Genomic DNA, 27434 nt, shown 5'->3' on the forward strand with positions numbered 1-27434 from the left:
GCCGAAGCCACATATAACAGTCCAAGAATGTTTTTAGAAATACTTGCTTGTCATATTGATCAAATTTATTGCAGAGAATTTCAGAAGTATCAAGCATATATTTGTGCTGCCATATACACCATGTTTAACTCAAAGGTGTCATCATATTGAACCACAGATTTTCAGAAGAAAGAACATGTTTGATGAATGTGAAATGGGTACAACATTGAAAAATCCCACAAATAATAGTTATTTTGTCCAATATTTACTAGACACTGGCTTTAATACAATACATATATGGTCCTTATTAAAAAACCACTAATTGCAAATTAATCATTTGAGTCTTATCTTTACTTTTTGCCTGATATAATTGTCAAGTATTTAATATGTGTGCTTAGTTTTCAAAATGATGATAATTTTTGTTTCCTTTGGGTAGTGTACAATACAGGTAACTGTTATTAGCTTACTTATAATCCAGTTTTATTATCCATAAGGCTTGATAATATTTCAACAAACTGCTGAAATAGCATAGAAACTCTTAGAGAAGAAATTCAAAGTGCTCTTTTTTTTCTGAATTATTATGTCTAGCATTATACTAAATTATTTGTACAGGCAAATTAATGTGTTAAAATTTTTATAGGAAGGAACAAGTTCAGAATATCAGAAATGATAAAAATTAGATGGAATTTTAAAATATGAATATAAACTTTAAAAATAAATGATGATTATGGAAACTAAATGATTGGTACAAACACTTCTCTCAATGGTGTATACTTGGATTTTTTTCTAGCCAGAACTGTGTGTGCTTGCATGTATGTGTATGTTTTATATATAAGATGAGTTTCACAGTGTGTTGCTTGGAATATTCCCTAAGACTAAAGGTATAGTTTTGCACCATAAAAGTAGCTTTTGGTAAAAAAATTTTCTTGCATCATGCATCACAGAAAAAGTAGCTAGAATAATTTGGCATCTCTCTTATGTTTTATTAATTCCAAAAGACATTTTGATTTTTGAATCTATGATTGGATTTTTGGATCAAACTATTTGAAAAAATCATTATTTCCTCTCATTTTTTGGCCAGGCATATAAAATTAATTTTGCTAATTAAAAATATGAGTTTATAAGTAATCGTATTGTTTTAAACTGACAGTGATTAAAATGTTTCATGCATCTGGATTTCAAATCTTGTTTGAATTTATAGTCGCTACTTTTTTTTTTTTTCTTAGATGAAGGCTTCCCTGTCCCCCAGGCTGTAGTGCAGTGGCATGATCTTGCCCACTGCAACCTCTGCTTCCCAGGTTCAAGTGATTCTCCTGCCTCAGCCTCCAGAGTAGCTGGGATTACAGGTGCCCACCGCCATGCCTGGCTAATTTTTTTTTTTTTTTTTTTGTATTTTTAGTAGAGACAGGATTTTGCCTTGTTGGCCAGGCTAGTCTTGAACTCCTGACCTCAAGAGATACACCCATCTTGGCCTCCCAAAGTGATTACAGGCATGAGCTACTGCACCCAGCCAGCTACATGGTTTTTTTGAAAACCAGACTGTGACATAGATTCTAGTTTATTTCTTGTTTTGTTTTCTTACAGATAATGGAATTGTGCTGAAAGTAATCACAATTTACAACCAAGAAATGGAATCAATGGAAGAAGTAATTCTAGAAGAACTTCAGATATTCAAGGTATTTAAAGTAAAAAATACAGACCAAATTTATGCACTACAACTACAAGTGAGATGTAAATAGGAAAGATACTATATCCATTTTTTTCCCCTAACAGTTGTGTTGTGGATTCAGAGCTAATACAAGTGAAGAATTATTTCAAATTCTAATGCATCTGTTTGATTGTTACAGACTTTTCAAATGAGAGATCAATATTTACCTAGCATGGAAAGAATTTCAGTGAATAAACTGTGACTATAAAGAAACAACATTCATACTACATATAATTTTCAGAGCCAGTATTACAGTCACATCTTGTAGAAAAGTCCTATCAATACTGACAAAAAAAAATACATTTTCATATCGTGAACATTGTGGCAACATAAGCATCCTGCTTTTTATTAAGTGCATTAATTATACAAAGAATTTACTAAAAAAAACAATAGAAAATGATAATAAAAAGACATGAGCAAACACATATGCAGATACACTTACATACATAGGTGCATGTGTGTATACATGTGTATGTGTGTATACACATATATGTGTGCATATATATATAAACACGCATATGCACTTACACACACACATGCACATATCAAATCGTATCATTTGCAGCAGTTTTGGTCTTTAAAGTCGTTGTAACACTGAACTAGTGAATACTGACCACTACTCCCATGGGAAATACAAGGTTATGTTCCAGCAAATTTCTATTTATAACATAATTATCAACAGATCAATACGTAACCTTCTTTTATGTGTGTTTGTGTTTAAAGACACCTTATTTAATATATATTGCTGGTGGACTAACATTGAACTCACAGCCGACAGCACTATAATCCATGCCTGAATGAAGCTTATCTAAGGAAAGTGTTTCCAACGTTAAGGCACAGCACAGCTTTTTTGAGTTTAGGAACATTAAACAGCACTTCAGCGCTATGCTCGGGGGCCATTTTAAAAACAAAACATCAACAAAAAGCACAGACATGTGAAAACCTTGGCACTACATAGTCCATGAAAAAGGTATTTATTTACACTGTGAAAGCTGAAACAAGAAGGCAGAGTGACACCTTGTTTCATCTCAGCTGGGAATGTGCATGTCCTGTGACTCAAATTTTTTGCCGCTCTGAGCATGCGTGTGCCCATGAGTTAAAAACACAGAATGTCTTGATATTGGGGTTGCAACTAATTTTAGCAAGTAGGCTAATTTGCAAATACAGAGTCTGTGAATAACAAAGATTGGCTCTATATGTTTATGATGGGTAGATGTGAAAAGACTTTATAAATGAGAAGCAGTACATTTTTTCCTTTGCTGTACTAGAACACAGGCTCCCTAGAGCCACACCCAAAGCTAACCACCATTCTATATCAACCAGAGCAGCTATGCTTTTGTTTATTTTGCACTCTGGGACTCTACATAAGATTTCATTTCATGTTATAAACTGAAATATGTTTAATATTCACTCACCACAGTGTTTTATGCATGAAAACTCTTAAGAAACATTGTTGCCTGAATGAATGTATGAAAGCATAAAGATTCGGTAGTTTAAAGTAAAAATAAAAAATAAAAATAACACTGACATAGAGGATCAAATGTTCCCTTTTAACAAACAGCTTTTCAAAGGATAATCATCCCCAGAGTGGATTTCACCTGTCTTGTGGTTTTCCACTTGCACAGCTGATCTGAGTTTATTGTGCTCCTTAGGGATGCACTAGCCTTAACAATCCAAAAACAACATATTGGTTCCCAAAGCTATGGTACAAATTGTCCTTCCTCTGGTGCAGTTCTAAGAAAATCAGGTTATTCATCTCGTTCAAAGAATCCTGGGTTGATTGTGATTCACCATGATCACTCCAACAGAAAAATATTTTGTTTAGGTTTGGGTTCAAATGATTAAAATCACCTGGTTTATTAGCAATAACACCTATTGAAAGACAAAATAGTTTCATTTTAATGATTCAATTATTTTAATAGAAAGAACATTCTGACTTTATTATTTTATTTAAAGATACTTGAGTTTCCAAAGCACAAGTAATATTCAAATGCAAATTCAAAAATAATATTCCAGAGACAAACAGTAGGCTGGTTAGATTTCCTGCTGCTCTTCTCATCTGCATATCTGCCCACCCCGTTAGAAAAAAGTTTTTAAAGCTGTATTTTAATTGCATTTGCATAGTGATTTACTAAAATGAAAGCTATACAGTACTTAACACAGAACCACTTATATAAGTAATGTAATTTCAGGAGTTTACAGCCATATTAAGGTAAATGTTTTTATACTATTTTCTTAAAAATGAAACCTTTTTTAAAATTTCAGGATCCGGTTCCTATTATTTCTATGGAGATTTCTTCAAAGCGGGTAAGTTCTGTGTGTGTGTGTGTGTGTGTGTGTGTGTGTAGGTGTGTGTAGGTGTGTGTGTTCTATATGTAAGCTAAGGTCAAAGGATATGAGAACATTAGTACATGTGCTTTAATATGAACTTATTACAGTTTTATTTTTCTTTTATTACTTTTTTATTGTAGTAAGAACTTTTAACATGTGATCTACCCTGTTAACAAAATATTAAATGTACAATACATGTTAAATGGCTATAGGTACAGTGTTATACTGCAGACCTCTAAACCTTATTAATCTTGTTTGACTGAAACTTTATGTCCATTGATTGATTCTGACAAAAGTTTATCATGATTTATATGATACATGTTTTCATTTTCTATCTCTATAGAAAAGAAGATGAGAGTAGTTTTACTTCTACAATCATGATAACACTTTATTCCATGGTTATTTTTCACTAATGTTTTTCAAAAACAATGGTAACAGTGATAATCCAATAGTGTGCAAGAACAATGATAATCCAATAGTGTGCAAGGAAACACACCTCCTTTCCACTTCACTGAAATCAGTTTGGTGTAAACTTCTTTAGAAACAGTTGTTGCATATATTGCTCCAAATTTATTTATAAATAATCCTTCATGTTCAGGCAAAAGGAAAGATATGATATTAAATGTTCAGCTACTTGTTCTGTAGTTAGATAGATAGATATGCACATCACTCTTCTAAATGTTATGTCAATATTTAAAAGACTATTTGCTTTCCAAATCTCTTATTAATTGTTTTTATAGATTTGTTTTCTGTTTCTGAGATAAAGTCTCACTGTGTCACCCAGGCTGGAGTTCAGTGGTGCAATTACAGCTCACTGCAAACTCAACCTCCCCAGGCTCGGGTCATCCTTCCATGTCAGCCTCCTGAGTAGCTGAGACCACAGGCACATACTCCCAGCTAATTTTTGTATTTTTTGTAGAGACAGGGTTTCGCCATGTTGCCCAGGCTGGTCTCAAACTCCTGGGCTCAAGCAATTTACCTGCGTTAGCCTCCCAAAGTGCTGGGATTACAGACATAAGCCACTACAGGCATAAACCCGGCTGTTTCTATAGATCTTCAAAGGAAGATCCACAGTGTTGGATAATGCAAGATAATGAACAGAGCTTCTTGAGTTCTTGTCAAGTTCAGTGTAGCAATTTTGGTACTCCTACATGTATGTCTATGAATGTTTCTCAAATATTAGAGAAATGAAAGTATAAATATTCTATTATCTATATTGAACAACAGCTATAATTTTATTTATTTATTTATTTATTTTTTATTTACTTATTTTTTTTTTGAGACGGAGTTTCTCTCTTGTCGCCCAGGTTCCACCTCCGCATCCTAGGTTCAAGCAATTCTCCTGCCTTAACCTCCAGAGTAGCTGAGATTACAGGCACCCGACACCATGCCTGGCTAATTTTTTGTATTTTTAGTAGAGATGGGGTTTTGCCATGTTGTGCAGGCTGGTCTCAAACTCCTGAAACTGCTAATTTAAGTGAATTAAATTTAAGTGAATTTTTTCTGAGGTGATTGTGTGTAAATGTGAAAACTAGGTGTAATAACTCAGTGAAAGTTTTGTCCATTTCTGCTAGTGACCTCTTTCTGATTTCTGCAGCAACAGCTGTATATTGGATCTGCTTCTGCTGTGGCTCAAGTCAGATTCCATCACTGTGACATGTATGGAAGTGCTTGTGCTGACTGCTGCCTGGCTCGAGACCCTTACTGTGCCTGGGATGGCATATCCTGCTCCCGGTATTACCCAACAGGCACACATGCAAAAAGGTGAGATGTGATACCTGATTAACTATTTCCCTTGCTTAGGAAAACCCTAATGCTTTTTTTTTTTTTAACTTGAAGTTTTCCAGAAAATACCTGTATTAATTATTGTGTACAGAGACTGGAGCTGAACATGCTGTTGACCTTTTATTTTTTCACCCAGGTTTGAGTCAGTTTTTCCCTCTTTTGAAACTTTTTCTGCAAGACATGAAATGAGTTCAGATAAACTTAAAATGTGGAAATGGCAAGCCACCACACATGAGAGATTCAAAGACTTAAAAGGAAAATAAATAAAGAAATTCTAAAATACATCTTGCATTTGCCCCATGTCCTCTCTACCAGCTGGTCTTCATTTATTTCATTTTGAAAGTGAATATTTTAACTCCTAGGCAAATGCATGACCTGTATAATTAATGAAATGTGTGATTTAATTCAACACAAATGAAAGGTACTTAAAGACCTCCAAACTCCAGTGCCTACAGTCTGTGAGGTCATTGCAATTTCCTACAGAAGGTAAATCCCAGGATTCTTTAAGCAGAGATCTTGAGGTGCAGTTAAGTATTTTGAAGAATAAGGATATCTCTTCACTCAAGCCATGTGAAGTTTTGCATTCTTTGTGGAAATACCTCAGGAAAAAAGTATTTTTATTTCTTAGAGAATAAGCAGTTTCTTTCTCGCAATAAAATGACCAAAGACAAAATAAAGCAAACAATAGAAGTATAGACAATTTTCCTACTGAAAAACAGTTTGTATTAATTTCAATTATTTTTATTATTTAACTTTGGGTTACTTTTCTGTAAACATTTTTCAGAATATAATTTAACCCAATTTAGTGTAGTTCTTGTATTACAGGTTCAAATATATAGCAGGATCTCATTAAAACTTCACTAATTCAAAACTTTCGTTAATTTTACTTGAGATAAATTAACACTCCAGTGAGTATTTTTAAAAAATGATAAAATAAGCGGATAGTAAAATTATGCTTTGAGAGGACATTTCTGAACTAAATTTACCAACTGTATTAAAGAATTGAGCAAATTAATTGATTTTGCAGAAGTGCTTGTTGATGTTTGAAAACAATTCTTGTAGATATAGTCATGTAATTATTTGAAAATATTAATTATTAGTGTATTCACCTCTTAAGCCAATTAGTGTACTATGTGCAAGGGACATGAAGAAACAAGCATAACCTCTTGTCTAAAGGAAATTGGAACCTAAAGTGAAGAATGGAATTGTAGATAATGATAGTAGTAGCTTGCTATTGAGTACTTACTATGAATGAGCTACTGGATTAAGAGCAATGCATATAATACTTTATTTAATTCTCAAAATAATCTGACTTTTGAGCTTAATCTTGAAGGTAGAGATATAAGAAGATTCCAGTCAAAGGGAATTAATTGTCTGCACAAAGAAACAGAATGCTTAAAAACAAGCATGCCGTACCATGGGTCAGGAGTGAAATAGAAGAATATGAGAGTAGAATGTGAATTTAACCACAAATAACAGCATTAATTATTTTATTGTCATTAGCAACAATAAAAATGTTTACAAGCCTTGCACCAAATGCTTATGAATGACAGGGTTTTGTGTTAGGCATGCAGTAGTGATAATGAATTTTAATTGAGCAGTTTCCATAGTTAATTTTTTTATATGGTGCATCTTTTAACAGTGTACCGCCCTAAGCTTGTTAATACAGTAGATGTGGTGGACAAAAAGAGTTACTTAGAAAAAGTCAAGTGAATGAGAAAAATAGTAGACAGGAAGGCATGAAATGCTGGAATCAGAAGCCATGCTCGTAAATGAATTAGTTCAGTTCAGCGACATGTAATGGAGATCTTTCAGTGGTGTCAAATTCTTTTGAACCATCACTCACCCCTGGAGGAGAACTTTTTGGATAAGTTCCAACACATGAAGGTAAAATAGTTTGCTTTTATAGCAGATCATTTTTGCTTCAGACCTGAATAGAAGCAGAAATTAAAAACAGGTCATTAAAATAAATACTTTTCTGCTCAAAGAGTGAAAATGAGTCAACAGGGGAAAAACATTAATTCACAATCCAAACCACTTGTTTAAAATGATCTTCCAAAATACACTATGGTTTATAATGCTAGAATCTTATTCTTCCCCTTGCTCTTGTATTTTGTCTATTTCCAGTGTTCTCTTTAAAAATGTCTAAGAGACTGGAGATATAAGAATAATACGCAACTTTGAGAATGAAAGCAACTTTGTTCACCTTTCTGAAACTTCTCCATACATATATAATGTAAATATGTAATATACATGTATGTGTGTAGATATGTATATATGCAACACACACATATGTGTGTATATGCAATACACACACATATGTGTGCATATATGCAATACACACACGTGTGCATATATGCAATACACACACGTGTGCATATATGCCATATACACACGTGTGCATATATGTAATATATATGTGCATATATGTATATATGTAATACATACACGTGTGTATATATGTAATATACAGGTGTATATGTGTATACATGTGATATATACACGTGTATATGTGTATACATGTGATATATACACGTGTATATGTGTATGTATGTAATATATACATGTGTATGTATGTATACCTGTAATATATACATATATGTGTGTATGTGTATATGTAATATATACATATATGTGTGTATGTATATATGTATACTGAAATAAAGGACAACTATACTGGGATAGTATAAAACAAACTGAAACCTTGCTAGAGAGTGTGATATCTTTCTTTTTAAATGTATGTTTCCAATAACTTTCAGCGATATTTTTGCACTCAGTTCTTGACATTGCTTATCTAGAATTATTTGATTGTAGCTTCCTTATCCTCATATCACTTGTATAATAATCTTTATACAACACCATCTTGGCAAAGTGGAAGCCGTTTCTCATTTTATTGATTTTATTCCTATCCATTATTCATTATTGCTAATCAGGCTTTAGGTTCTCAATATAGAAGCAACACTCAAAAAAGTGAGGGATTAACAACAGCATTTTAATTCTCATCTAGATCTGCTATTAGTTGTATAATAGTTCTACATACTAGTATAAAACAATATAGAATCATACAACTTTCTACTTTTGCTTGTTATTTTTTCATAAGCTCTATTTTCAATCTAGTTCAGTAGAATGATACATGTGGCAGATCTAATATTACCTTTGTAAAATCTCAGGTTTTTAGGTAAGGTTTTCTAATCAGCAATCTCTACATTAAAAAAACAAACTAAAACTAAAACATACTTTTGTACACAGGTCATAATCCCAAAAATTGATTGGAGATGTTGATCTGCCCTAGTTTTCAATATCTATTAATTTGTTAAATAAGATCTGAACTCCTGTGTGAGAAAGCACTTGATCTCTTGAAATAGCATTCTATTATTGCTATTTAGAGACAGTAAGGACATCCTAGAATGAAAAAAAAAGAGACTGAAATAGATTTTAGGTGTCATTTTACCACCTCTATTTTACAAGAGAGGACACAAAAAGCCAGGAAATGGAGGAAATATGCATAAGATCATACAGAACATTAGTGGTGGTATTGGGAATTGAATCTGGTTCACTCTTCCAAATTTCATCATTGCATATGGTTAAAGCATCTCATTGTCACTTTGGGAGCTATGCTATCACCCTCTAGGGTAAAACTTCTGCTTTGCCTTCTGTTTTTCCCTCAGTCTTGAAGAAATGCCCTGAATTAGAGAAGCAAGTGGTATTTTCCACCTTTATGTAATACTTCTATTTTAATCTCTAAGCTAAATTAAGTATGCCAGGGTTCTGGATTTTAGAATTTCAGTGCTATTAATACTAATGATAATTCTCATTGTTTAATTCCTCAGAAAAAAATGCTTACATATGAAATCATTTTATACATAATGTTATATATTTAAAGATATATGTATATTTTCTGTTTGTTTGTTTTGTTTTTTTGAGATGGAGTCTCACTTCGTTGCCATGCTGGAGTGCAGTGGTGCAAACTTGGCTCACTGCAACCTTCACCTCCCAGTTTCAGGCGATTCTCCTGTCTCAGTCTCCTGAGGAGCTGGGACTACAGTTGCACACCACCACGCCCGACTAATTTTTGTATTTTTAGTAGAGATGGGGTTTCACCATGTTGGTCAGTCTGGTCTCGAAATCCTGACCTCGTGATCCACCCGTCTTGGCCTCCCAAAGTGCTAGGATTACAGGCATGAGCCACTATGCCCGGCTAATGTTTTTACTTATATTCAAAACATTATATTATATATATATATTCTTGAATCACACACACATATAATGTTTTATATATATTCAAAATATATGTATATTACATATATTCTGAAATTATATATATATAATGTTATATATATATATATAAACATATATATTCTGGAATTTCTCCACAGATACAGAATATTGTATTTTTTTCAGTTATATATCTAAACAATCTATGAAATTAAAACAACACTAGAAATGACTCTAATTATATAGGCAGATTGAGGGGGAAATACTAATATTTATTGAGTCCCACTAGATGCACAAAATCCTGCTAAACATGAAGAACACACTATCACATTGAATAGAGGCGTGCACTTCCTCAATGTTATATCTGAATAAAAGTAAGCTGACTACAGTATATTATTAGTTTATGTCCTATTTTTAGAAATTCTATTTGTACTAATTGATTATAATGGCCATAGAACAAACTATTTGGATTTTAACACCTTTTTCATTTGCACTTTATTATATATGGGAGTTTTATACTCAAAATAACTGTTTTGTACTCAATAAATACTTTACTTCAAATCCCATTGTCTTTCTCTGCTCAAATACTTTACCATTCAAGACATTCTCAAACTAGAAGATTTCTTATTGAACTAAATTTTTAACAAAAAGTAAAGAGAAATATATTCCATTGTTTGAATTTCCAGAATTCAACATTATGTAAATAAAGAACAGGGTAACATAGATCTTAACTACTGAAGAATATATAATGGAAATATGAAAAACTATGAAACCTGGATTTTATTCTTATTTCATATGAATGATCATTTTTTTCAGTAGCAGAATACTACTTGTATATTTAATGCAATTGGCTGCATTTTAAAGTCTGGAAAATTGAAAATATGAACATCTAAATGCATTTACTTTCTTTCAGGCGTTTCCGGAGACAAGATGTTCGACATGGAAATGCAGCTCAGCAGTGCTTTGGACAACAGTTTGTTGGTAATCCATAGAAAATCAGTTGTTCTGGGTTACTCAGAGAATACATTGAACATAAACTGCAAACTTCTTAAAAAGAGTCCTTTTTTCCTTCGTGATTCATGTATACTAGAACAATATAATAAGTATTCTTTTTCTCTGACATGTAGTTAAAATTTTGAAAATTTGACATCTAATTTTTACCTGATTAGGAAAATAAGTTTTATGTACTACCACCAAGCTTTATTATTAAACTAATTATTAAAACAAAGAAACCCTAGAACAAGAGCAAGAATGCTGCACACTTCAGGTGGTTGATGCCACAGTGACTCTTATGACTTACCTCTTTATCTCATACTGGGGACTATCTTCACCATGTTACGTAGCTTCTGGTGATTTTATCAACAGGTATTACTTCTATCAAGTCATCTCCTAAGCTTTGGGATAGATAAAGTGAAAAAGCTTTTACTCTTTTATCTAAGTTGACCAAGCTTAGGGCTGGGGTTGGTGGTTCAATAAAGGTGATAGGGTGGTGGTATCTGATGGGTAAAGAATGCAGGAAATCTCATCTTTAGGCAAAAGTAAGGAATATAAGAAAGAACTTCTCTGTTAACTCCTGACTCTTTCTATTATGGTAGTGATTGTTGAATAGGCTGTATTTAATGTCACTAAGCTCACTAGGAAGTAATAATAAGAAGGGACACCATAAATGAGAAACCAGCGGTGGCTATACACAGAGCCAGAGACTGTGCTCCAGCATCACTTTGTTGGACGCCAGGCTGACTCAGGATTCAGTGGAGGACTCAAGCCTCTGGGAATACTGGCAAGAGAAAAGTAGGACCTTCATCTTAGGGAAGTTTAGGGGTCAGTTCTGAAGGTGAGTAGGATTCAGGCATAGGAAAAATAAATCCAGGGGTCCAGTTATTGAATTTGTCTTAGTTTAAAATAAAGAAAGAATAATCCTGCTTGCTTTTATTCCCTACTGTGGCTAAGTGTACTTGCCTGTATGCAAATTTGAGTTCAAGTCCAGTAAGAGCCTTTCTGGTCCAAGACACAGATTATAATCAAGCTTAATTTCACAAAGTCCCTGTTTCAGTCTCATATTCTCTTCTCACTGCAGCAGCCCAACACCCAGATAAATGCAATCCCTTGTCAAGATATAATCCACATTTGTGTTTATGTAGTGGCATTTTGCCTGCGTTTCTGGTTTCTGCTTTTGTTTGTAACCACGAATTTTGTTCTGTGCTTTGGAGTTCCCTTTCTCTTCCCTCAATAGAGGTTGCAATAGACTTTCCATGAGTTTAGCACTGATGCTTCTTACTGTCTTGACTATCCTGTCCTATCCTTTGGAACCAGACTCTCAGTTACCTACTTCTGTCCCACCCCATAGCCTGCTTGCTTGTTTCATGCCTAAATTTTGGTATGCCACTATTTCTAAATAATTCCTTTAAATTACCTTTTACAGAAATAAGCAATAAGTAATGAGTTAATCATGTTACTGCAGGGATCTAAATAATGTTTGAAAAATTTATTTACCTATAAAATCTAAGTCTCAAAGATGGCATTCATGTTCCTGTTGTAGGGGATGCTTTGGATAAGACTGAAGAACATCTGGCTTATGGCATAGAGAACAACAGTACTTTGCTGGAATGTACCCCACGATCTTTACAAGCAAAAGTTATCTGGTTTGTACAGAAAGGACGTGAGACAAGAAAAGAGGAGGTAATTCATAGCTGCACATTCAAAACATAGTGTTTTGCATATAGTGTGTGATCAGTAAATACATGATTTATTTGGATGCTGAAAAATGAAGCTAGCTGTTGTACTATGCATGCCTTATTTAAAAAGTCAGTTTTATTTGTTATGTGTGATTTATATACACACAAGAATTTACATATATATATATAGATTTTATGTACATATACTATATAAATATATATGCTATACACATACATAGAAATCATTAATTTGGATCTTGGAAATAAGAATTTTTTAAAGAGGTACTTATAACTCATGATTTTATGGTCATGTTGTCAAAATGATAGTCTTAAATCGTGACCCCCAAGGCAATGTCGTAGAGAAATAGCAAAACTTAATTATCATTAACACATATGTCGTAGACATATGAATAATAATAGAATTAAAATAACAACACAGCTACAACATTAAGCTCATTGTATAAGAAAATTTTTCAATCATGTATGAGATATTGACACAAGGGTTCTTAACCGCTGGGAACAAAGGAAAGACCCCCAGTCTTTCATCCTTTTTAGCAGTTGTAGTGGTGGAGCTTGTATTTCTGTCATCATCTAAATGATGGGAGAGGAATGACTTGGATGCTTGTAGACATGGAAGGATAGGCAGCTTTAAAGCACATGTGTAGAATAGGAGGCAGTTACTGGATAAAAGAATGTGAGTCAAGGGCTGTCTGTAGAAAGAGTCCAAGGCATAAAGAGGTCCAGGGCATAAAGCAGTTAGGTAAAGCAGATCATGGTGATGTAGGCTTCGAACTCAGTTTCACAAAAGTGGAATTACAAAGATAGCAAGTAGAAAAAAAAATGGATATTTTAGAGGGAGAAAGAATATTGAACATTGAATGATGAATATTGAAAAAATGATCCTTGGTAAAGAAAAGGTTGCAAGTTGAATCCTGAAAATAAGTTCTAGAGACCTGCCTCTATTACAGAGAAGAGGTAATAGGTGCATTTTGGATAGAGAGTGAATCAATGGAAGGCTTCACCTCGTTTTGGCACTGGAGACTAAACATTTGTCATTGGAACACAAAATTACTGATTCCAAATGCGGAACACTTTGAACTTTTTATTCCTTTTTTCCTAGCCTATCGTGAAATTTAAAACCTAACATGTTTTTAGATCAAAATCATACAGTACATTCTGGGAGATAATTAAATTTGTAAATCCTTGGTTCTCTGGATAGGTTTTAGAAAGAAAGTGTCACCTCAACTTAACAAAGTCTATTAGAAATAATATAGAAATGCAATCAGGAAAGGAAAATTCTCTTCATGATGTCATAAGAATAAACACATGTCCAAAAATGTACAGCATATTGCACTGAGTTAAATTGTTGATTTAGTATTAAAGTATTTTCCACTTCACAAATCTGAGGTGAAATGGCTTTTTAAATTCCACCTAATTCCCTTGGCAGAAAAGAACCTGGTAATCTTCCATAGTTCCTCCAAGCTGAATGGCTTCAGAAGACAGTGAAGTAATTCTTTTATCAGTGGTTTTCCTCACTCTGTATGTTCTGTTTCTAATTTGGAACTCACCATAATCTGCCTCATTTGGAAATCTTTACCAAATCATTTGACGTGCTGAATCCATCAATGTTCAATTATAAGGTTCTTTCTCATATTGTTCATATAATCTACTTCTCCATTCCTATAATTTTTAGTACCTATTTTCAACTACATTCAAATTTCCCCAACTAATATATTTGCTGATATTTGGACTTTGAATTTACTCTTTGCATCAAAAGTTATGCCATAATCAGCTAATATTAATACTTGGCTTTTATGGGCCTAGCTATATATGGATTGATTTATTCACAATATAAAACAGGACAAAACACAAAATTCTGACATTATTAAAGGCTGAATATACATGATGTATACACAAAGCAGAATAACTTTGCATGTGAGTTCTTAATTTTATTTAATAACAATTTTTGCACTATTGCCATTTATATGTCTCTTTTTTGTGAAACATAATTACTTTCTTATCAAATCTTTATTTTGATAAGAAATCACTTTCTTATCAAATCTAGACCATTTTAAAGGATATTTATTTTCACCTAGTTAATTCTTACCTCCTGCATAAATGCTTTATTGAGTACCCCTGACGATGCTCATCAAGGTTCATCTCTGATGCTACAAGGAGAAGTCATTAAATTATCAGACCACAGAGTATACACATCTTCCTTTTATTTAACTGAAATTTTTGATTCTGTAATGTCTGCCTGTTCAGATTCAAACTCAGCCCTCTGGAGTTATCCAGAAGCAACATATTCATGTGGATACAGTTTTTGCCCAAATTAACCTTTAGAAACTGAATTAATCTTTAGAAACATACCTGAATTGTTAGAAAGCACTTAGAAACTCAATTATCTACTTTCTAAACTCTGGATTTTAGTGGTTCTCTCAAATATGCGTTTTATAGACTCCTGCTTTCTTAAACAAAGCAAATGGAATAAAATCTCTATATATTTTATTAATTCTATAAGTATTTATTGAAAGCCAACTTTTCTAGATACTTCATAGGGAGCATTTTCCCTTGACTTGTAGACCTTATTAATTATAATTAAGTAATAATAAGTTACTATGAATTATAAATGTAAATTAAATCTATAAGATACTATATATAGCATCAATTATTATGATATCCTGAGGGAAAAGAGACTTAATAAACAGAATTGATAACTGAGGCTATTATTTATATGTACCTATATGTACCTACTGCAAACAGGAACTGAGTAGGTACCAGGTTATTCCTAGATCTCACAACTGCATGTTAGACATAATTTTCTTCATCTTACACATGCAGAAACTAAAACTCAGGCAGTTATAGCTCATACACAAGGTTAGGGGCAGACCTGATGTTTGAACTCAGGTATTCCTGACTCAAAAGCTGTGCTGTTTCACATTCATTGTTACAGTACCAAGGACTGTTCTATGTGCATTTTATGGAATCTACCATTTTATTATAAAGAATCGGTTTATAGATGAGGTAACTGAGGCATAGGATATTTAATAACTCCCATGGTTACTTACAGCTAGTAAAGTAGGTTCAAATCCAGGTGTCTATGTAATTTCTACTAAAACACAAAATCTTCTGAAATCAAAATTCTAAATACAGCTTCAGATGCTTTGGGACATAAAACAAATGGAAAACTGCTTATAGCAGAAGTTCTGGGATTCAATTTCTAAAAAATGCTCCTGATGTCAGATTGATCCTTATATAGATTTTTCTTTGTCAGAGTTGAGTGGAGCATGCTGCTGCAGCCTTGATGACAAAGGCACTACTCCTCATTGTCAGATGTCAGAGAACCTGCCCATAATTTGAACCATCCCCACTCTAAGCACTGATGCCATGAACCATTGTAACACAACATACACAATATGGACATCAATGTATTTCCATTCTCAAATTGCCTTTTCAAGCTTCTACTATATGCCTATTGGTGGTAAAAGATGACTTCTGTATCAAAGAAAATGTGAGCCACCATTTGAGCCTATGTAAATATAAAATACAGAGTATTCCATCTCATTTTACTGGGTGTTTTTTCACTGAAAGAAATGTTTTATTCATTTGTTTGAATTTATTTATTAAGCACTTACTATGTCCTGCTTTATAGAACTTATATTCTGAAGAACGTGGAAAGAAAATAATAACAATAATGACTAAGAATGATATTAAATATGTCAGATAATGATAAAGAAAAAAATGCAAAGGAGATTAAATTATAGGGGCAGGTTGGAATTTTAAAAGGGTGGCCATAGAAGGCCTCACTAAGAAGGTCACCATAAAAGTGACATTTGGAAAAAAAATCTGAAAAAAGTGAGGGCATAGATCATGTAACAGTATGAGATAAAAACTTTCTGGACAATGGGAACAGCAGATGCTAAGACTCTTGAGCTAGGAGCATATGTGATATACTCAAAGAACAGCTGAGTGAAGAGCAGTGTGGCTGGAGGTTAGTGAGCATTAGGGACACTAATAGACTATGCATCAGAGAGGTGAGGTCAAGGAAAAGCTCATGCATGGACCTATAGCCATTTCATAGGGTTTTGGTGTTTTGAATTAAAAAGGAAACCATTGTGTATTTTCGGCAGAGCTGTGACATCATTAACATTTGTATTTAAAAAGATCACTTTGGTTATTGTATTAAGATTATAGTATGTTGGGGTGGGGATAAAGGTGAAAGTAGGTAGTCATTGAGGTGATAGGAACACACAGTATTAAGTATAAATCTTCATGCTTAAAGACAACTCCTAATGTGTTCATGCCTTCAAGACCAGATGATTTGCAAGTGATTGCCTCATACACATTGTAGCAATGTGCTTTGCTATATTTTTCACTATTAAGAAATGTGAAGGCTGTTTAACATCTCAGATGGAGTACTATTTTGGACCTTCTGTTCTCTTCTCTCTGTTTAACTGTCTGCAATTGGTGTTTTGAACTCAATAAATATCTACTCAGAGCCTACTTTAATAGGCAATGAATAAATCATGATCTTAGCTCTTGTGAAGTTTACAGTCTTGTAATAAAGACAAGAGTGCAAACAGATAATTATATGTGTTCCTTAAAGATTCTGTTGAAACCAAGGAAAAAGAAAATTGTCTCAACCAAGAGATTGGGTAGGGAGGTGGCATAATAACCAACTGGGAAACGATTCATGGCAGAGATGACATTTGAGCCACATCTTAAAGGATGAGTAGAGGGTAATTAGTAGAGAGAACAATGTTAGCTTATGTTATGAAGATGAAAAACAACATGGTACATGTAAATCATGTTTGGAAATGAGGATGCAAAAATGAGTAGACAGATCAAGGAATCCATTTCAGTTTGTCTCTTAGCCAATGTGAACAACTTAGCTTGACTGTGTACACAAATTATTCTAGAAACTGGCACACAGACTTAGGAGATAAATAGAATGTCAAGAACGTTTAGGATGATATTTCAATAGTCATTGAAAAGATTTTGTGCCACATGAACTAAACAGTATTAGTAGAAAGGGAGAAGACAGGTTTCAATCTTTATGAGATAATATTAAGTGGATTTCATATTTGAGATAAAAGAGAAGCAATCACAAAATATTCACATGTTTATTGTTTGAGTGTCTGTGTGGCTAATGGCACAGTAACATGATTCCAATAATACAGGAGAAAAAGCACGTTTGGGAGAAAGTTGTTGAGTTAACTTTTGGCTGTGTTGAATTGGAAGCTCTTATAAATCATTCAGGTGGAGCTGTCCTGCTGTGTATCTGTGTTAAGGAATATAAAACCCAATGGAAGATTTGGCATGGCAAGAGATGTTGGAGAGGCATCAGCAAAAATGTAGTAATCAATTTCAGGGGAATTAATAAAAGTAAGAACAATATAACACCAATCAGTACTTAAATATGACTTACTGTGTACCAAGCATGATTAATATTTTTAATCCTTGCAACAGTCCCATGAGGGAGATATTTTTATTGTTTCTACTTTACAGATTTAAAAAATTGAAGCACAGAGAGACTGAGTTACTTGGGTAGGATTACACAGCTTGTGAAGCCAGTTTGCATTTGAGCCCAGACAGTCTGGTTTTAATTTGGGGCCCTTAGAGAAAATGCAGTGATGCCTCCTCTAGTATAGCTTACCTTAGAGAGTGATGAAATAAAAAGCAAAGTGAACTAACTCCAAAAGCAAGGGGAAAACACATATTTAAGGAAAAGTTAGAAGACAAACTAAAAAAGAGAAAGTAAAAGTAGAAAATAAGTTGTAATTATAGTTAGCTTTCATTTAGTGCTTACTATATGCCATGCTATTCTAAGTGCTTTATATGTAGTAACTTATTTAGAACTAACAAAATTTCTCTGAGGTAGCTAGTAGTTTTTAAATTACTTTTACAAATTTGGGGGTTACAGGTGCATATTTATTACATTGCATAGTGGTGAGTCTGGCCTTTTAGTATACCCATCACCCAAATAGTGAGCATTATACCCAATAGGTAATTTTTCAATCCTCATCTACCTCTCACCCTCCCACATTTTGGAGCCTCCAGCATCTAGTATTCCACTCTATATGTCCAACTGTACTCACTGTTTAGCTTCCATTTATAAGTGAGAGTGCAGTATTTGACTTTCTGTTTGAGTTATTTCACTTACGATAATGTCCTCCAGTTCCATCCATGTTGCTATGAAAGACATTATTTCATTCATTTTTAATGGCTGAGTAGTATTCCATAGCACATATATGCCACATTTTCTTTATCCAATCATCCATTGACAGACATTCAGGTTGATTCCATATCTTTACTGCTGTGAATAATGCTGTGATAAACATATGAATGGAGGTATCATTTTGGTATAATGAGTTCTTTCCCTTTGGGTACATTCCTAGTAGTGGGGTTGCTAGATTGAATGGTAATCCTATTTTTAGTTCTTTGAGAAATCTACATTGTTTTTCATAAAGGTTGTGCTAATTTACTAAAGTTAAGTAAATGGCACAAAATACAAACTAGTTAGTACCTCTAGAGCTGTAAGGCTTAAATAAGTAGAAACAGTGAAGTTAGGAGGGTGTGGTGTAATAAAACCAGGAAAAAAGGAATTGGATAAGACATATTAAACAATATTCTTTGAACAATGCATAAAACGAGGAACAAGTTTCCAGGGATAATATGTTAAGTGGGATGTTAAGGCAGGATTCGTCTAATAACAGGTTAAATGATGAATGGTGCTGTTTTGAACCAGAAACTGCTAGTTTAGTGTACTCTACCAAAATATTTGAATGACAAAGAGAGAGATCCACAAAGGTAGACAAGAGTAGAAATAAATTTTGTTTTGTTTTCTTTTTAGTAAAAATGTGACTTGGTCATGTTTATAGGTTGAAAGGAAGTAGCTATAAAGAAGAAATGTGCAACTAGTTGATGAAGCAAAATAAAGAACATGTGGGAGAGAATATAATCACAGGCAAAATTTAAGGGGTAAATTCTTAGAAGGAAAACAGAGACTCTTCATTCTCTGAATTAGGAGAAAATAAAATGGTTCATTTATGTGGATAATGTAATTTCATCAACAGAAGTTAAGTTTAGCAGTTCCAAAGGTCTTCTATCTTTATTTAAATTCAGTGGCTATATATATTTCCACATATAGTTTTAATCTGAAATACAAGCCTAAATCTTCCTTCTATGAAGGGTGTATAAATCATTTTTTTCTGTAATAGCAGAGGACAAAACTGTTAAAATTATAGCCAGATCACCACTATACCCTGGTTTATGAAGACTCAATTTCTGCAATTCCACATACTTGAATTTATGAACCTTCATAATAATTGCAAAAATGTTAATACTGAATGACATCCCTAAGTGAAGAAATTCATTCTTGTTAAGACATATAGTTAAGGTCATATAGTTGAAGTATTTCTGTATGCATTTCTCTTTTTATAAAATGGATAAGCACTACATTTTAAAACTGAGTAAATGAAGGAAAATTTAAATATGCATTATTTATTTAAATGTAAATGTTTATTAGTGATTGTGTGTATTTGGAGTATGTTATTTTTAATCCATATTTTTTTAAAAAGTAGGTTCCCCTGAACCTGACAATTATTTAAAGCAGAAATTGAAAAACCAAAGACTTGAGGACCAAATCTGGCCCTCTGCCTATCGTAAATAAAATTGTATTTGAAAACTGCCACACCCATTTGTTTAGCTAATGTCTGTGGCTGTTTTTAGGCTACAATTGCAAAGTCGAGTAGTTACAACAGAGACCACAGGACTTGCAAAGCCAAAATTATTCACTATATAGCTCTTTACAGAAAAAAGTTTTTGATCCCTGATTTAAAGGCTGAAATGAAAATGCATACACAAGTAAAGCCCTATAAAATGAATATTATTGTGAAAAATGCCTCTAATTTTTGGGGAAAAAGTCTTTTTGTGTAAAAGTTAGCTCTCACTTTGTTCTGAAACTAAAACTAAAATTTCATTGCAATGGATTTTCAATAAAATCAAGCGATGTGAATAATTTCTTGGAATACATTCTTTTGGAGTTTAGTCATTTGCTGACAAAATCGAAGTATATCCCAAAGACACAATAAATGAGATTGAGTTCTAGGAGTGAGTTAAATCAATTTACACAAATCTCCTGTAGGGGAATTTGGGGGCAATCTCAAGACACATAAAATATAATCTATGCCTATTTCGGGGTGGTGTAAGGCAAACAAGAAAACTGCTGGCCCGTAAGACCAGCATTATAATTTGTAGATCTCTTTGGTAAGCATGAAAGAATTATTTTTTCCATGATCATTATTGATCTTTTTATCATGGATTCTCTATTTAAGAGAAAATATGTGTTTCTGTGTCTTAAAAATAAAGTGTATGACTTTAAAATAGTTAATTGTATGCATTATATAGACTGCTTACATAATGCACAAATATGCATGTTTATTGTAGTAAATGCAAAAAAGAATGTATATTGATGGAAAAACTCTTAAACTTTAATTGTGCTTTGCTATAAATGTTTTGTTTTACTCAATACCAAAATTGGCGTTTTTCAACTCTGCCTTCAGACCACCTACAAGGTAGAATAAATTCACCAAAGTCAATTAAACGCTGTTGAGTAATCTAATAACCATGGTTAGCTTATCAATGAGCAGCTCATTCCACATAACTTAGAGTTCATTGCCTCTGTGCTACATTTCTATAGTCTAAAATAAAACATAATTTTATTGATAATTCAATGAGTTATGGAGACAGCTTCTACAAAAATGAAACAATGAAAAATGCAGTGCACAAATTACAACTTTTAATATTGGGTTATGTCATCGAAGCTAGGAGAATTATGAAGTAAAATCTCCTTTTTATTTTACCATTTTGTTTGTTAGATGACTCATATTTTCCTTACTTTTACCAATGCTATCCTATGGTAGTAACTCCAATGGATCAAAGCCAGCCATAAGTTTACATTTTTATCTTTATGCACAACACTGAAAGCATCCGTTTTTGTTCCACATTAATATTATTTCTTTGTTTTTCTTGTTTTTATAATGTAAAGTGCATGAACTCTTGCCTCATTTGAACCATCTGTTTAGTAGTTTTGGCATTCTTTTTCAGTCTGTTTAAAAAATGTGCCCATCTTTCTAAACTAACAACTCTTTACAACAGGTAAATATTCAGAATTTACTTTTCTAGCTTTGACAAACATATTTTTATAATATCATTTATCTCATTTTTTAGTTGCATAATAATTAGGAGGCTAGCCCATTAATTTCATGTTTCTTCCTTTTACAATGGCAGAGACAGAGTTCCTATTGTATAAATGGAGAATATAAAACAACTTGTGGTCATAAGAAGAGGAATGAATCTAGAGTTTCTAACTGAACTCTGTTCTGTTAATTTTCCAGGAGAATATTGAGTATATTTCAAAATTAAAACATTTTCTCTTAGATCTATGGTATCAGTTATGGATCTAAGTCTCATGCCACTGACACCATTCTAGCTTTCTGCATCTGATTAAACCGGATAACATGGTAATGCAGAAAGCCCAATGCACACATGTACAGTAGATACTCCAAAATACCAATTCCCTTCACTTGCAAGTTCCTTTTATTCTAGTATAAATTATAATTTATGTGGTCTTCCAGATCATAAAAATATGCATGTGCATGAAGATATCCCAGTATAGAACTGTATATCTGGACTACATTGTTTTAACTCCACAGAATAGCTATAATATTGAACTATTCTCAGGCATTATCTCTTCACCCTACACTGAGATGTTGCCTAAAGGAAATGTATTTATTATGGTGCTGTTGTTGGAAACCTCCATCTCTTTTTATAAGGACATGCAGAGAGATTTTTCTCAAGTCTCAGTGCCAGGAAAGATGTACTTATCATAAGGAGTAATTTTAAAAATATATTTTAGAGACATTTTAAATCTTAGGATTTATCATACTTTCTTCTTTCCTTTGGTTACTAGGAAATTTAGTATTGAATTTCTGCTTCAATTATAGTTGTTGTACAGTTCCTTATATTGTGCAATTTTGTTTTCAAACATTGTCTTTACCTTCATTCTTTTTAAACTTAATTTCTCTTCGGTCTGAGATTCTTATCTATGGAAAATTTGAATAAACCATTAATCACAAACCTCTCTTTACAAACTTAGTTTATTGGTTGTCAAACCACATTAATCATTACAAACAACAGCAGTTTTTGTTTTTGGTTTTTATTTTTTGCTTGCTTGTTTTTGGCTCTTGTTTTTTTTCACTTCAGATGCATAATTTAGTTAATCATACGACTTAGTTTATGGTACATTGTGATGACTGGTTTATACAAATTTCTCTTGTTTGTTTTTCCTGGACCTCCTTTTTCTACTTTCATCCTTGTTTCTCCATATGCATCTATTGAATGATTGGAATAAGTCCAATACTATGTTTGCAAATTGAACAGGTATATAATATATTGAGTATGCATGAACTGTAAAAGTAAATGTATTATGTTATAGATTATATTCTCCTTCTTACTTTGTGAACTCAGCACTATGTTTTTACAGTTTATCCCTGTTGCTGTTTGTGTCTCTATTTCATTGCTTGACTGTTACTTAACATACCATAGCATGCATATATTGCTCTTAATTCATTCTTAATTCCCCTAAATTGGACATCCAGAGTGTAATTAACTCCTGCTATCACAGCTCTGACAATCATCTCTGCAAATAACCCCTTATATATCTGAGTGGAAGTTTCTGCATTATTATTTGTCAACATCCTTCATTTCTGTAATTATTGTCAGCTTGCTCTCAGGATATCTGCGCCATCCGGACTCCCGAAGCAGTTCATGTGGGTTCCTGTTTCCCCACATGCTCACCAATATTTGGTATTATCTTGTTTTCTAAGTTTTGTCTTTCTTCTGGCTATAGGGTAATGTCTTGTTTAAATTTGAATTTCTTTCTTTCTTTTTTTTTTTTTTTATTGAGACGCAGTTTTGCTCTTGTAACCCAGGCTGGAGTGCAATGACACGATCTCAGCTCATGGCAACCTCTGCCTCCTGGGTTCAAGCGAATCTCTTGCCTCAGCCTCCCGAGTAGCTGGGTTTACACCCATGTGCCACCATGCCGGGCTAATTTTATATTTTTAGTAGAGACGGGGTTTCTCCATGTTGGTCATGCTGGTCTCAAACTCCCAACCTCAGGTGATCTGCCCGCCTCAGCCTCCCAAAATGCTGGGATTACAGGTGTGAAACACCGCGCCCGGCCTAAATTTGAATTTCTAACTTTACTAGTGAGGTTGAATGTTAACTTGCATTCTTACTAAACATTTGGGTTTCTCCTTCTCTGAAGTGCCCATTTATATGCTTTTTCCATTTTTTCTTTTTTATTTCTCTTTTTGTTGACTTGAAAAACTCTTTTGCCTCTTCTAGACATTAATTCATTCTTGAATATAAATGCCCTAAATTTCTCCTTTGATATCGTGTATGTTTTTGAATATAACATGTTTTACATGTTATGGTTTTGAGTTATTTATAATGACTTTCTTTCCTGCATAATCTTGTATTAAAATAAGGGTTGTTTTTCCACATTTGTTCTTCTCCACGTAGTGAGATAGGTTTCCCTGAATGAGCTTTTAAACAATTCATCCTGTCTACTAGGTAACCATCAGTATCATATATCAGGTTTATACTGGAAAGTGTTTTTAATAAAATAAATTTGTATTTTTATGCTCTGTCATATTAGGTATATTTTCTGTAAGTAAAATAAATATGTATACATATATATGCGTGTGTATGTATAAAATTGGTCAAACGCAGGCCAGATAAATAAACAAATATATAAATTGTTTCCTCTATTTCTTAACTAAAACCAATTTTATTATTAAATGTATTCTCAACTAAACCAATTCAAGGCCTATGTCTATCCTTTTCCTGTGAAAGTATGGAACCATATGGTTGGTAGACATGGAAATAACTGCTTCTCCCTGACCAGCTATCAGATGTGCAGAGTTCTTTGTTCAATTGCTTTTTGTTTTTTTTACTAGAAATTATAAAACATACTGAATCAATCTTTATAGCTAAGAATAATAAAACCGTTTTCAGCAAAAATTTTGTATTTATATAGATGGCCTATAAGAATATTTGATAGAAATGATGTATTATGCACTATCTTCTTGACGGAGAAAATCTGGTCTGCAGACGTAGAGAAAAACACAGATGGATGAAAACAATTCTGTAATCAAGATTTGATGTTGGAGGTACCCAAGTAAACTGACATGGAAAGACTAAATTGTGGAAGAACTTCAGATACAAATTTATAAGTCATTTTATATTTTTGGGTATTTATAGTCCACGTAAGATACCTTTAACTTTCTAGGTAATTTAACCTACATAATGTGTGGCCCTCCAGACTGAGCATAAAAACAGCTTATATTCCTGTCTTTGTAACGTGTATTTGTCATAACCAAGAGTGTAGATCAAAATTCTGAGAGGTACTATCTCTAACATGGAAATAAACAATGTAGGACAATTTCTGTGGTAATTGTCATGATTCCATATCTTGAATCTTGACCAATCTGGACTTTATATGTACATAATACAGTATTTCTCAGACTTGGGTTTCTGATTTTTTTTTTAAACCCTGCTTTTTTAAAAACCAAACTTGAAAAAACAAGCAACAAACAAACAACCCTAATTCTAGTGGTCAAGAATTTGTATTTTTAGTTTTGCTTTTTGCTTTCTTTTAAATTACTTTCATAAACTGCTTGCTATATGCTGGAAACTAGGCTAGATCACTTTCATATTTTCTCATGTATTATTCACTCAGGAGATGTAATAGAGAAAACAAAAGATCATATTCAATAAGGATGTTTGTATGCATATTTTTTTTTCAGCTAAAGGCAATGTCCTAAGACATATCTGTGATGTAGCCCTCTTTCATCAGTTACTAAGTGCTCCTGAAACCATGTTTGCTCCTTCTTATTCAAATTATTATTGGATTTACCTGGAAGTTGTTAATATCTTTTGGATATATCTGTATGGGTATACCCCATTGCTATACATGTTTGTGCTCTCTAAATGAATTAGTATGTTCTCATTTTACACTATCTTCTGAATTCTTTACTCATTATGGGATAATTCAGAAGAATAAAGAAATAGGTCTTTGCCCTTTAAAAACTTATATGTTTGAAGAGATGAAACTTGCATGGAAAAATAATTTGAAAAGAAATATAAATAACAGCTTTTGTGCTACAAATGTAAATGGTATTGTGTTACAAAAAGAAGCAAAATACCTTTAGGGGCTATAAAAGAAGTATTTATAAAGGAAGGGAAAGTTTAGTTAAGCCTGGAAGGAAATGAAAAAACAAATGGATTGGTAGACAGTAGAAAGGAGTTTATTTAAGGGAAAAAGAGTATGTTCAGAATAAGAGCTGTGAGTGGAAAGCAGGGTGGTGATACAGGGGAATGGCAGCATAAAGAATTAGGAAAAGGAGGGGTGGATTCTAGTAATGTACAGGTTGCCCCCACCACCTGCCCTTAAAAGTGAAACATCTTCCTGGACTGCTAGCACGATTTATATTAAAATGTTCATTAAATATTCACAAGAATAAAAGAACACATACATTCCTTATGCTTGTAGCTTTTATTAAAATATTGGACCAAAATTAATTTAAAGATAAATTATAAACAAATTGATGCATCATTAAAATGTTTATTTACTGTGTGTTTTGTTTTTACTGAAATATGTATCTCTATGATTGTAAGATGAGACACAGATTGCCACATATGTGTGTGTATAACACTTTCTGCCTATAGCTATACCATGTGATGACTCCATCCTCCCAACACTTTATTCAAGTGACCTTGAAACTTTTTATGTGTATTAGTACATGGGGATGTTGTTTCATTTTCATTTGGCTGTAACTTATCATTAACATATTATACCCATCTTTGTTCTTTTTATCATTTGGAAACACAGCTTTGAAAGTGGTTCAGAATCTATGATAAACATAAACACTAACACTGAGATTGATCTTTCACATGATTCCAAATATAGTTTATAAATTTATATTGATTTTTGTGTCAATAAACACAATAATTTAAAAAATCCTTATAAAAAAAGAGTTGATCTCCAGATCTCCAGAAATGCACCTCTTCCACCAACCCTAGTTTGAGAAACAATACATTAAGCAATTTTGGGATCTAGATTTACAAAAGCAGGATCTGGTTAATGGAGTAATTCTTACTGCTCAGGCAAGAAATAGAGATCTGAATAAGTTCTAAATCAGGATGTTGACAAAAGAAAGTGAGCTTTAAAGAAGAGTAAATTAGTATCCATTTGTTGAAATAAGTGGGGAAAGATGACACAAGAAATTTAATTGAAGGACTATTGTTAGATACTTGTGTGTAATATTGCATGCTCAAGTGTATGAAGGTTAACAGGCGAAATGAAGGTAATAAAGGAGGGAGGACACTTTTACAGGGGTGTGAGAAAGGCCAGTTTGGGAAGATGATATTTAATTCAGTTATGCAGGATGAGAATTAACCAGCCTTAAAGAAGTGTCTCAAGGCAGAGATACACACAGAGATCCTGAAACAGAATGAAGCTGGATATGAAAGAAGAAACCGAGAAAAAGGGAAGATTTGGAGAGTTTGCCATGAGATAAGGTCAAAGAAACAGTTATAAGGTATGAGAATGTAACATTGCAGCAAAAATGGTGATGAGGAAGGCGCGTTTTAAGGGTCACCACTGAAGAAAT

General features: G+C 33.1%; 1 protein-coding gene across 3 annotated transcripts in view; it reads left to right on the forward strand.

The window, feature by feature from the left end:
* SEMA3E (semaphorin 3E) overlaps positions 1-27434 on the forward strand; it is a 290196-nt gene that overhangs the window by 255885 nt on the left and 6877 nt on the right. For 2 of the 3 annotated variants that reach the window (XM_024249880.3, XM_054559579.2), the window contains exons 12-16: positions 1564-1655; positions 3953-3994; positions 5616-5782; positions 10932-10999; positions 12558-12697. In XM_024249880.3, the coding sequence (XP_024105648.2) occupies positions 1564-1655; positions 3953-3994; positions 5616-5782; positions 10932-10999; positions 12558-12697 (509 nt within the window). Of the gene's footprint in view, positions 1-1563; positions 1656-3952; positions 3995-5615; positions 5783-10931; positions 11000-12557; positions 12698-15967; positions 16258-27434 lie in introns of those variants that run through there. The other variant, XM_054559580.2, reaches the window with a different exon arrangement.

The sequence above is a fragment of the Pongo abelii genome, chromosome 6, assembly GCF_028885655.2.
Source record: "Pongo abelii isolate AG06213 chromosome 6, NHGRI_mPonAbe1-v2.0_pri, whole genome shotgun sequence".
NCBI lineage: Eukaryota > Metazoa > Chordata > Mammalia > Primates > Hominidae > Pongo > Pongo abelii.